The sequence below is a fragment of the Vigna unguiculata genome, chromosome 10 (assembly GCF_037176805.1).
Source record: "Vigna unguiculata cultivar grain cowpea cultivar isolate G323 ecotype 2 chromosome 10, ASM3717680v1, whole genome shotgun sequence".
NCBI classification, from domain to species: domain Eukaryota; kingdom Viridiplantae; phylum Streptophyta; class Magnoliopsida; order Fabales; family Fabaceae; genus Vigna; species Vigna unguiculata.
Genome location: NC_140801.1, coordinates 45,268,235 through 45,279,952, shown reverse-complemented (window position 1 = coordinate 45,279,952; position 11,718 = coordinate 45,268,235). Strand labels below are relative to the sequence as shown.

Here is an 11,718-nt window from a genome sequence, read left to right as displayed (position 1 = left end):
AACCATATTAAAGAAAATAAGAGTTTTCTTTTTATGTAAACAGTGAATCAAATGTGATCATGTCAATAGTTTCAGTATTTTGTCAAATACACATAGTTATGAAAGATTTTCTATCCATCTAAGAGTTATCTAGAGATCATACGATCCATTTGCATATATATATATATATATATATATATATATATATATATATATATATATATATATATCGACCTCTAATTAAAATTTGCAATTAGATTATTTATTATCTCTGCTTTTTTTTCTAATTCCACAACAAATAATTAATAATAGAATAAAAATATTTAATATTCGTTGATATTGAGAACAGTACAACATCAAACAAAAAAATATTTAACGAATTAAAATAAAAATTCAGTCTACTTTTTATTTAATATGTTTAATTGGTTGAATGGGGCCACCCAGGTTAGAATAGACTAAACATTAACCCACCTTTTCGAAAATTTATTGCATGCAAGGGCTCACAAATAGACTATACATTTTTTATTATTTAAAATTTATTTAAACTCAAAAAAATATTTATATCTTATTGCTTAACTAATAACTCTCTCATCTGATGTTATAATTCATAATAAAGTATTACATTTGTACACTTGATGGCTAGAAGGTTGTTCTTTCTAACATCTTTAAAAGTATTAAATTGGCAATTTTGTAGCAGTTTAGGTAAATTCTTAGTGTTTTTCTCACTTGTGATGCGATTATGCAGGGACAAGAAAGTGTGTGATGGATTAACAGACGAAAGCATGGAATCAATGTGTGGAAGGTCTGAAATTCAACAGTGTGACTTGTGATCTGTACATTGCAGATGCATACTTCGGGCTTCTAATGGTAGGACCAGGTGGTGGAGTGGCTAAGCAGTTAGCCACTTCTGCAGAAGGGGTTCCGTTTAGGTTCACAAATTCCTTGGACATTCACCCCAAAATCGGTGAAGTTTACTTCACAGACAGTAGCATCCTATTCCAGAGAAGCTAAATTCTGAACCCATGTTAACTTGTTAAAAATTCGAATGCTTTGTGAGTGATTACAGTGTGTTGTGCTTTGTGTGAACGAATGTGCATGTAAAAGTCATATTGAGACTTTTCTTTTGGTTACTGCTGTACTGAATAATGCTGAATCAATTTTGCTTCATCTCAGTCTCAGCATGCATTTTTAACAGTAGTAGTTCTGATAGAATCACTTATCTTGGAGAAGTTGTGCTTTTCAGGAGGTCCAAGTGGGTCTGTGAAGACTAGTTTGGCTCATAAAATGGCAAATATAATTGGTTGTGAAGTAGTTTCCCTGGGAAGCTATTATAAACAAGTAAAGGATTTTAAATATGATGACTTCAACGCACTTGATTTATCTTTGGTATCTAAAGTAAGGTAATTGAGCAGTTTAGATGCAGTTGATTGGGTCACTCTGCATGATATTGATTGATGTCACACGTTCAAACACATTACTTTTTATGAATAAAAATGGTTTTATTTCTTCTGAGGAATCAATCTTTTTTAGTAATTATTTTTACCATGATATGTTAATTTAGTGTCACTATTTTTAGTTCCCATTAATTACCCTACTTCATGGTTTGAAGTAATAAACAACTTAATATGAAGCATTTGCTTTAGAAGATGTAAACCTTTGCATGGTTGGGGACAAACTCTGGTTAGACTTGATCTACTTATGAGCTTTGTTTGTATAATTTTACAGAGTCTACATGTCCTAGCGATTGCTCCAAAACTTGTCCTGTCAATTGCCCAAAACTCTTATCCCTGAATAATATGACAATCCAACTCAGTAACACAAAGCCATTAATTACATCTAAAAATCAGTGGAAGTTAAGGATTTGAAGCAAAGGAAATACTCTTTTTAAAAAAGTTGTTTTTTAATTTTGAATAATTTTCTCACAGTTTATTTTATATTTGTAAGTTTGTAACCTTATATAAATATTTGATTGATATTTAGTGCTAATTTGGAGTTATTAAGGTTCATAGAGTTTCAGAGAATTGAAGCTTTGATTTTACTCCTGGGGGAAAGAATTATTACAACAACATTGATTGTTGTGATATAGCTATATATAGCTAAGAAAGGAAACTAACTTCCAGGAGACTTCAAACAACTACCACTCAGCTTTCAGTTAGATAGATGAACAACCAACTGACTTAAAAACTGAAAAATACAGAGATTCTAAGAAAAACTACAGGGGGTAGAACTCTATATCTTTTAGCGCTCTCCAAGACCTGTACTTTGATATTATAATATCTCTCTACAGACCTGGTTCTTCATTCACAAGTCTCCATTTCCATTTGCCAAGTAAAGCAAACACTACAAGAATACATTGAGTTAGAGTCCAAATATTACTGTCGGCTTATTTCTGGAAGCTATTAGAGTCCATAATAATGACCCAGAACGGACACAAAATAGACACAAAATAAGATACCAGGCTTAGCGTTGGTCAGCCCACACAAAATTTTCACATTAGCATCCGTCTAGGGACGCTAATTGATCGATATGAACAAAAAATTAAATAAAAAAATATTTCATTTCCTTAGCCAAGGCGATGGGACACTATTTTATCTTAAATAAGTGTCGGCTAAATGACACTTCAATTTAATTTTTAAAATAATAATGAAAGAATTAAATTAGTCTAATAATTAGCGTGGTACTGGGGAAGCTACGAATATCGAAAAAATATAACAAGACTCTGTTTGTCCGCTAACCGACGCAATACGAAGAGAAATGAATAAAAAATTAAATTAATGCGAGATTAATTTTATAAATAAAGAGGTCGGTTAGCCGACGCAAGATAATAATAATGAAGAAAAAAAATATTTATTTCACTGTGAGATGGGTTGTCCTAATTTTAAAAGCTGTTATTTTATACCGTATGTGTCGGATGGTCGACGCTAAGAGAAAGAAGTACTGACAATTTCACTTTCCCAATTTCATTTTCAACTTCCCTCTTCATTTTCATTTTCAAGTTCATCTCTCGCGCTTAACTCTTCCTCTCTCTCAATTTTCATTTGTTGCCTTCTAATCCCTCTTCACAAAGTATCATTGACCAATTCTCGAACCCATAGAGTTGTCTTTCTTCTTCAATTTTCTCTCAGCCCAAATACTCACTTCGGCCCTAAAGATGTGGAGCTTGAGATATCAAAGTCAAAGTGAAGGCGTTGTTTCTGAAGATGCGGTGGGTTCGGCGTTGAAGACGCGATGGAGCTATCGAGTTTTCGCCCTGAAGACGCGGTGGGTTCGTGTTCGTGGCTTCGATGTTGGAGGTGGTGGTTGGTGGACACCGAAAGACTGTTGGTGGCTTCGAAATTTTCTCACGTTCTTAGTGAAATGAGCTAGTGAGTTCCAATAACTCATATTTGATTAGGTTTATCAATTGAAGAAATTGGTTTTCCCAACTGATTAAGCCCCCATTGAATGCCTTGTTTTGCAGATGTTTTGATCTTCCCAAGTGAAGGTGTGGTGGTGGGAGACCAACTGAAAAAACAAGGTCGTTACCGTGTTGAAGTTGTGGCGCTGCAATGTTGGAGCGGTGGTTGTGGTGTAGACAACAAGAGTGAAGAAGTTGGTCCCCTTTTTTTGGCATTCTAGTGGTCTATGAAACAACTTGGTAACTCCACGAACTCCTCATATATTTGCATAGGTGTATTGATGATATGGGGGTTTATTGATTGATGTTTATGCATAAGTGAATGGTTGCATTATAAGGGTTGTTTTTTTTGGTATGTTGTATTGAAGAACCGTATGTTGTGTTTGGGATTTAATCTGAAACTAATTTCAGTTGTTAAATTCCTTGATTTCTCTTGGCATAGGTTCCTGCAGTGTTGGAGTGGTGGTCCTGCAATGTTGGAGTGGTGGTTTTGGTGTAGACCGCAAGGGTGAGGAAGTTGGTCCCTTTTGGCATCATTGCAGTGGTCTGTGAAATAACTTGGTAACTTCCCAACCCCTGATATATTTAGGTTTATTGATTATGTGAGGGGTTTATTGATTGATGTAAATGTATGTGGGAAAGGTGGCATGCTTTTAAGGGCTGGGTTTATTGTTAGATTTCTTGATTTCTCTTGGCATCAAGGATTTCAAATTGCATGGTTAAGTGAAGGCAGGTGTTTTGTTAACAAACATTATTAAAAAATTATGAGTTTTGATCAATCAAATCTAATCTTATTTGATCTGATACTCTGGGTGAACAAAAAAAGTGTTAACAAGTTGTGAATAAAAATGAAAACAAAACACTGCAGTTAGGACTTAGACTCTCTTAAGACTCCAAGAATAGGCCTCTAGTATATTGGTTTCCCCTAAAAAGGTGAAGGACAAGAAATACCACACACCAAAACTTTATAACCTTCCTAGCCTTCAAAATTGTGATTCTAAAATGTTAGAACCACACGCGTGTGTATTTTTCAAAATCTTGAGTTTGATTACTAAGCCATGCATAGATTTTGGTACTTAAAATCTTACATTCATAGAATATATAGGCATGCATGTCTTATTTGTTAATAATATACGATCCATAATCCTCTATCTTTTCTGGGAGGAAGTTGAATGGGAAAGCATGAATCAAAGTTTTAGAAAATGGTTGCCATTGCAGTTTTGTTGTGAATCCTATATAATGATCTTTGGGTAGTTTAGATTTGTAGATATATGAATTTGAATATAAAGTATAAGTGTTTGTATAAGATGAAACAGGAGCATTTAAAAGATAAATATGTTTTGGATGAATAATGGTATGAAGAATAGACATTGATCATGTGCCAGCCATATGGGTTTAGTGTCGGCTAGCCCACACTCCCTTAGAATATCTTTTATATTTAGTGTCGGTCAGCCTTCACTTTGTCCGAATATTTTAAAATAATATTTGCTCTTAGCGTTCTCTAACCCACGCTATTGTTAATATTTTATTATTTTTTTTATTGTTTTGCGTTGGCTATCCCACGCTAATCTTATTCATTTATGTCAGCTGGACGACGCTATGGCAGACTCAAATTAGTGTCCACTGGCCGACACATCTTGAATTAGCTTCGGGGGTTTTATCGTGGTTCTCTGTCCGACACTGGACCGACAATACATTTGAATTTTTGTCGGCTTTAGTTCCTTGGCGTCCGTTTTTTACCGACACTAATCCCTTATTTTCTTATAGTGAAAATTAAAAAATCTCATATCTTTTAAGCCTAGTCTACCCTCTTCCTTAGGTTTACACATTTGCTCCCACTTCACCCATGCAATCTTCCTCCCCTCAAACCCCATCCCCATAGAAAATTCCTTTGTATTCTTAACTTTATATCAATTTAAATATTAACTTAAGAATAAATTTATATTTACCTAGAATTAATGTAATATTATCATTTTATATTTTTATATAATATTACATAACATTGAATTTACATTGGAAACTTTTTTTTTTCATTTAATGTCCTTCGAAACCGAACTTTTCTCATAGTTGATTTTTTTAAACATCAAGCCGTAGATAATATTAGGTAATATATTCCTTCTGTGTGTTTTTAGAATAAATTTCAAAATTAATACATTGAAAATCAAATCGTTTTTAATTGTGAAAAATTAATCATAATACATATAATAATATTAATAAATTTTGGATTCAAATTTGTAATCGTAACATACAATAAAAAAGAAAAAAAAAATGTGATAGCAAACATTAAATTTAACATTTAATGAAAAATATATACAAAAAATTAATTTTTGTAATAAATACTTTATAATATTTCTGATAAAAATATATAAATTCAAATATTCAAAAATTTTCGTTGACCCATAATGATATAATAATATATTAGAAAATATAATAATATGTAATAATGTAAATATAAAATATAATAATATTAATATAATAAAAATATAAGGTAAAAAATAAAAATTATAAATTTTTAAACTTTTAAAGATATGAAAATAATTAACTATTTCAATTTCAATATTATTGCAAGATTAAGATTCATATATTGTGAAAATTGGAATTCGAAATATATATATATATATATATATATATATATATATATATATATATATATATATATATATATATATATATATGTATATATATATATATATATATATATACATATATATATATATATATATTAACATTTTCTCTAAAAATAATCACCAAACTGAAACTTTAGAATGAAAGTGGTACTATTTGACTAATTAAATCAAAAATATACCAATAAAATTTGAATTTTAACATTAAAAAAAATTGTAAAATAGTGTAGGTTGTTTAACAGATTCTTATAATGTCTCTAAACAACTTTCAAATATTTTTAAATTATAAGAAAGGTTTGTATTTAATAAATTATCAAAATCTGAAAAATGATAAATTGAAAAAATTTAGTGGAAATACATTAATATGCAAAATATAAAACAATAAAAGTTAAAAATATGATATAAAATGTTCCTGCAGAGAACAAACAAGATATGTTAGACACAAGTATCACCTTACCCTCGTTCGCCATCTCCTCAGCAGGCTTCTTCCCGGTTGATACATGTCGCTCATGAATATCTCGGTGTGATCGGTTTGGTCCGGAGAGGGGTTACCTGCAGAAGGGACTCCGAATCTCAAGTCAGCAAAATCTCTAAGAAAGTCAAATCTGGTGATTAGGGAAGTAATGAATGCGTACCTTTAATTCGTAGGGTCCATGCGTATTTATAGATTATTAATTATGTCTGGCCACGTCATGGGCTGAGCCCTTGTTTGGGCTATAGGTGGGCCTGGACCCTAGCCTAGACCCTTAGTTCGATTATTGTGGGCTTGATGAATCTTATGGGAATGTTCTGGTTTTGCCAAGTCCTTGGTTAGTTTCGTGGAGTTAACGGCCTATGCCGGTTACCCTTTAGCGGCTTAGGCGGTTATTGTTGCTTTGGTTTGTTTGATCAATGTTGCTTCTTAGCGGTTTAGTCCGGGTATCTTAGCATGTGTATGGTAATTGTTATTATTTATAGCCTTGGTAGTTACATGGACGGATTTTCTAGTTATTATTCGACTAGGCCGGCTAGGTGTGGTACATAAAAAATAAACAAGTAATATAATATTTAGGAACAAAAGCTCTATGGTTCTTAATAATATAATAATAAAATAATATATTAACATATTAGTCCTAATATAATAAAAATAATAGTAAAAATAATTAAAATATGGTGTAAAATAATAAATAAATAATTGTAAAATTTAAATATGAATTTATAAATATTTTTAAATAATTTTCACATATTTTTGACATTTTACACAAACTTAAACAATAATTTAAAAAATAATTTTTATAACATAGACATCGGTATATAATTACAAGTTAAAATTATACATTCTTAAAATTTGTAAAAATATAAAAATCACTAATGATCTCGGTATATTAGCAGCAGTAGTTTGTGTTGCTGGGTTGATAAAGATACTGATGTTGTCCCTGATGCTGAAAAATTGATAGAAAAAAGGTTATAACTGTGAAACTAATGATGTACGAACCTTTCCAAAATTATAGATGAATTCAAATATTTACGTTCTTTTAATTTAATAAAATAATCCAAACCTAGTTTAAGAAAAATGAGAAAAGCTTTTCCCATTAGGATGTTTACACGTGTATTATACGGTCGTTGTTAGCTGGCCGTCCCAACAACTGTAAAAAAAAAAAAAGAAAAAAAAGAGTGAAAGATTGAATTTAAAAGATAGTTTTTGTTTTCCTCCCTCCCACTTGCGACGGACACTACTCGTTTAAGCATTCTTCTCCCAAATCTTATGTTACCATTTAATAAATCCTTTCTAACTGAGCTATGGTTTTGGCCTTGGAAGGTCTTGGAAAATTGGGGCGGAGCTGGTTGTTTTGAAGCGGGAAAATGTCACAAATCTGGTAAATCATCTCCCAAAATCCACTGTTATTGCGTTGATTAGTTGGCCATAGCTTGAAAATGGTAACTGTTTAAGAGATTCCGTTTGTTACCGGTTGCCACTGAGACCTTGTTTAGCTCTGCTTTTGTTGAATGTTAAAGCAGTGCGTGAAGATTAGCAAGATTAAAATGAGAATTACAAAGATGAATTTAAACTTACTCTACCGAGGAAAGATGCAGATTAACACGTTAATCCCAAACAATTGAAAGCAAAACTCCTAAATTAAAGCAGTGTCCACTTTCTCCCACATTCTCCACTGCCTCTGCTGCTCCCACATTTGAGTCACCACCCTGAAAAACAAAAAAAGGACAAACAAAAACATATTCGAAGTTAACGAGTGTACAGTAATGATATAAAACTTTAAAACTATAGATAAATAGAACAACAAGTTTTTTATGATCTTGATAATGATTTGCGCTTGGCAAGTATTTATTGTTGCTTCCTTTAGATGTATTTCATAGTTAGTAATGTTGCTTAAATTGATTCACTTGTCCTCTGCAGGTAAAATTCCTATTTCATTCACCAAAGATAAGTGCCAAAATGTTTGTTGCTTATGACTGATAGCTTACAGAAAATTTGTTATATTTTAACATACTAGCAATGTTAACACACTCCCTAAGCATAATATTTTGGAAGTTAGATTTGTTTATTTTATACAAGGATTGATTTAATTAATACTCATTGTATAGTATCCTTATTAAATTGCGTTGACAATTAGGCCATTAAAGACTAAACAACTTATTAAATTTTTAACAAAATAAAAAACTCATTGAAATTTGTGCTGTCATGGCCACTAACTTTATCTATCAAAACTAACTGAATCCATGAATTATACTTTTACTCGAAAATGTGAATAAATAAAATAAAAGTAGTTGTAAAAAACTAACTACTTTCAACCTTAATCAAGCTTATTATTGTTATATGCTGAATGTAACTTTTATTTATATGTAATGCAAACAAAATTACATGATGTACACAAATGTCAATATGGGTGAAATTGTTGTGCTATAGCATTTTCATCCGTAAACCAATATCGAATCCTTCACCTAAAACAAATGCTCTTGTTATCAATATTGAAACTCTATACTTTTAGAACACTTTATCTGATGGCATCTATGTTACAAATTAATTTATAATAAATTAAATTTAAATATAAAAGAATTTTAAAATTATTATCGTCCCAAGTTTCAATACAATTTCTAGATGATACAGATAGTTATGTTTTATTAAATCTCTCATACTTCTACTTGAAAATTCATATCTCGGAAATGAATCAGTTTTAATATACTTCGAAATATAAAGTAATTGAATAATAAAATTAACCGTAAAAAACAAGTTCATTAGATTATTGAAGTCTAAAAAACAGTCATACTAATAAAAGTATTTCTTAAGCCCATTTAGCCAAGAGAGACATAAAACCAGCTCCAAGCAAAAGAAAAACATTTGCTCGAAGACGGAGTGTGCCACTTTGTTGCATTCTTGGACTCATGAAATCAGCTGCAAGAAGATCAACCAAAGCCATATAGATTAAGATTCCTGCTGAAGCTGCATTCAAAACTCCTTCCACAATAAGAGCAGTTGGACTGTTTTCATCATAAATACGTGAGATTCCTATGCCAATTCCAATTCCCACCGGAGTAGTCAAGGCAAAGAACAATCCCATTACTGTCACAGATACTCTTTTGAAGTTTGCCTACAACAATAGAACTTATTTATAAGTTAGATCCTTTATCCCTCTCCATTCCTGAGGAGTGAAATTCTCAAAAATACACATAAAGTTGCAGATAGAAGACATAACTACAGAATTAACCATATTTTCTTCGCTAAATTATAATTATTCACCAACTTTTTAAACGATACAAACAGTCTCTATATATATGAATTCCTCCCACATACACTTATAAGCTTATGGATACCATCTACCAAACCATTAGTTGTCATGTATAATGACTAACATCACACAAAAATTGCGTGGTGATTAATAATATAGTTCATCAAAGTCATACATCTAAACAATTTTTTTTTACCTAGGAAATATTTTGATGTAAAAGTTAAATATTTACCGTTGAAAAGTCGTATATGGTCCCACATATATTGTACTTGTAAATGATGGATCAAGCCATTAATTAATTTAATTAAATAAGTGGGTTAGAAAGCAGGCATGGGATAGTATTAGATAAAAAAAAAAACAGGTTCAAAAATCCTGGGTTGTTTGTTCCATACCAACACAACAACACACATGGTCCCAGTCACAAATCATTTCACACAAAGCATCTTGGATCCTCACTCACATATAAGCATTTTGGATCCTCATTCACATATTCTTTTTGTTCAGATTAAATCAATCAACCAAATTCATTTGGATACCTGAGATATGCAGCTTCCAAGTCCCATGCCTTCAAAGAATTGATGAAAAGTCAGCGCAGCTACCAGTGGTCTTATCGTGTTAGGACTCTCTGAAGCTCCCAAGGAAATTCCAATAATAACAGAGTGAACAATTATCCCCAACTCCAACACCTGTGTAACAGATTCAAAACCCCCGTTGTCAAATAAAGAAACCGAGAATGAAACCCTGATTTTTGAAGAAAAAATATTAGTTTGTCCCTTAACCTTATATATTTATTTATTTTTTTTCATTGACTTAGAGTCTTAATGAATACCTGTGATATGACTCGATGGCGAAGAAGCTGGGAGGATTGATCGTGGGAGTGAACAGGGCCATGACCATGGCCCTGTGTTGCATGCATGTGAAGTTCCACATGCCCCTCGTACCCTGTCTCTCTCTCCACATCCCCACTCTCAATCTGTACATTGGAATGGTGTTTCTGAAAATAAGCAGTGGCATATGTATCCAGCATGAGAGTCCCCATGGCAGTGCACATTGCCACAAAGCCCGTGAAGGGAAAATCTCCCCAGGGATGCTCCTTCAAGCACGGGGATGCCAGATTCTCAAATGCATCAGGTAAGACATGGATGAAGCCGGTTGCCAGAATTACACCCGCTGCGAGAGCCTTTATCAAGACGAAAATATTCTTCTCGGGACTTAAAGCGGGTATCACTCTTCCCAGAAGAGGAATACAAACTCCAATTCCACTCCCTATTAAGATCGATAGCAAAGCTATTATTTTATATTTCAAAGATTTAGCTGTGTTACTATCTTCGTTTTCTCCCTCACATTCTGCTGCAACTATTGGAACTACGATCAAAAAGACGAGAATAAAAGAAGAAAACAAATAGTTTATCTTGACTCTATCCATTTTCACCAACAAGAAGAATAAGAGAAATTAGAAGGAAGAGAAAAGTAGGAGTAGAATGGAGAAAAAACTTTGAAGGATTGTTTAAATAGAAAACGGTGTTGTCAAAGTAAGTGGTTTTTGTGCAGAATCAAACTAACCCACTTTCTAACTTATAGCTAAGTGATTATGAAGCAAGATGATTTTTGGCAAAGAGACAATACACTTTCTTAATATCTTTTAGAAATTTATTGGTTATTTTTTCACATACTTTATTCTTTGCATGTCATATAACTTGTTTTCTTGTTTTCTTAGGTAATGTCTTATTAATAACAGGATCATGTGGAATCTCATCATTGATAACTGATATATCTTCTTTTTTGGTACTTTCTTTTTCTTATTTGATGTTTGGATGCACTTTCTTGCTTCTCCAAATTTTATTGTTATATTATGCAATTTTATTGTTGCTTCAATTGATTCGCTTGTTCTCTGCAAGTAAAACTCCTGTTTCACCAAAGATAAGTGCCAAGATTAGAAAAAGAAAGAATATAATATTTGACTATCTAGCATTATTTTTTTTTTTTAGTTTAA

At 32.0% G+C, this 11,718-nt stretch overlaps 1 protein-coding gene and 1 long non-coding RNA gene across 2 annotated transcripts; one reads left to right on the top strand and one right to left on the bottom strand.

Moving 5' to 3' along the window:
* The first annotated feature begins 2,783 nt into the window (after positions 1-2,783).
* Positions 2,784-4,180, top strand: LOC146883329 (uncharacterized). The gene is made up of 3 exons (XR_014984972.1): positions 2,784-3,344; positions 3,440-3,616; positions 3,819-4,180. It is a non-coding gene; the product is annotated as an uncharacterized LOC146883329 (long non-coding RNA).
* A 5,101-nt stretch (positions 4,181-9,281) lies between these two features.
* On the bottom strand, positions 9,282-11,151 carry LOC146883328 (zinc transporter 3-like). Its single transcript, XM_085668353.1, has 3 exons — positions 10,555-11,151; positions 10,262-10,411; positions 9,282-9,587 (listed from the first exon to the last, which is right to left on the bottom strand). The coding sequence occupies exons 1-3, from the start codon at positions 11,149-11,151 to the stop codon at positions 9,282-9,284; spliced, it is 1,053 nt and encodes a 350-aa protein (XP_085524479.1).
* Between the last annotated feature and the right edge of the window lie 567 nt (positions 11,152-11,718).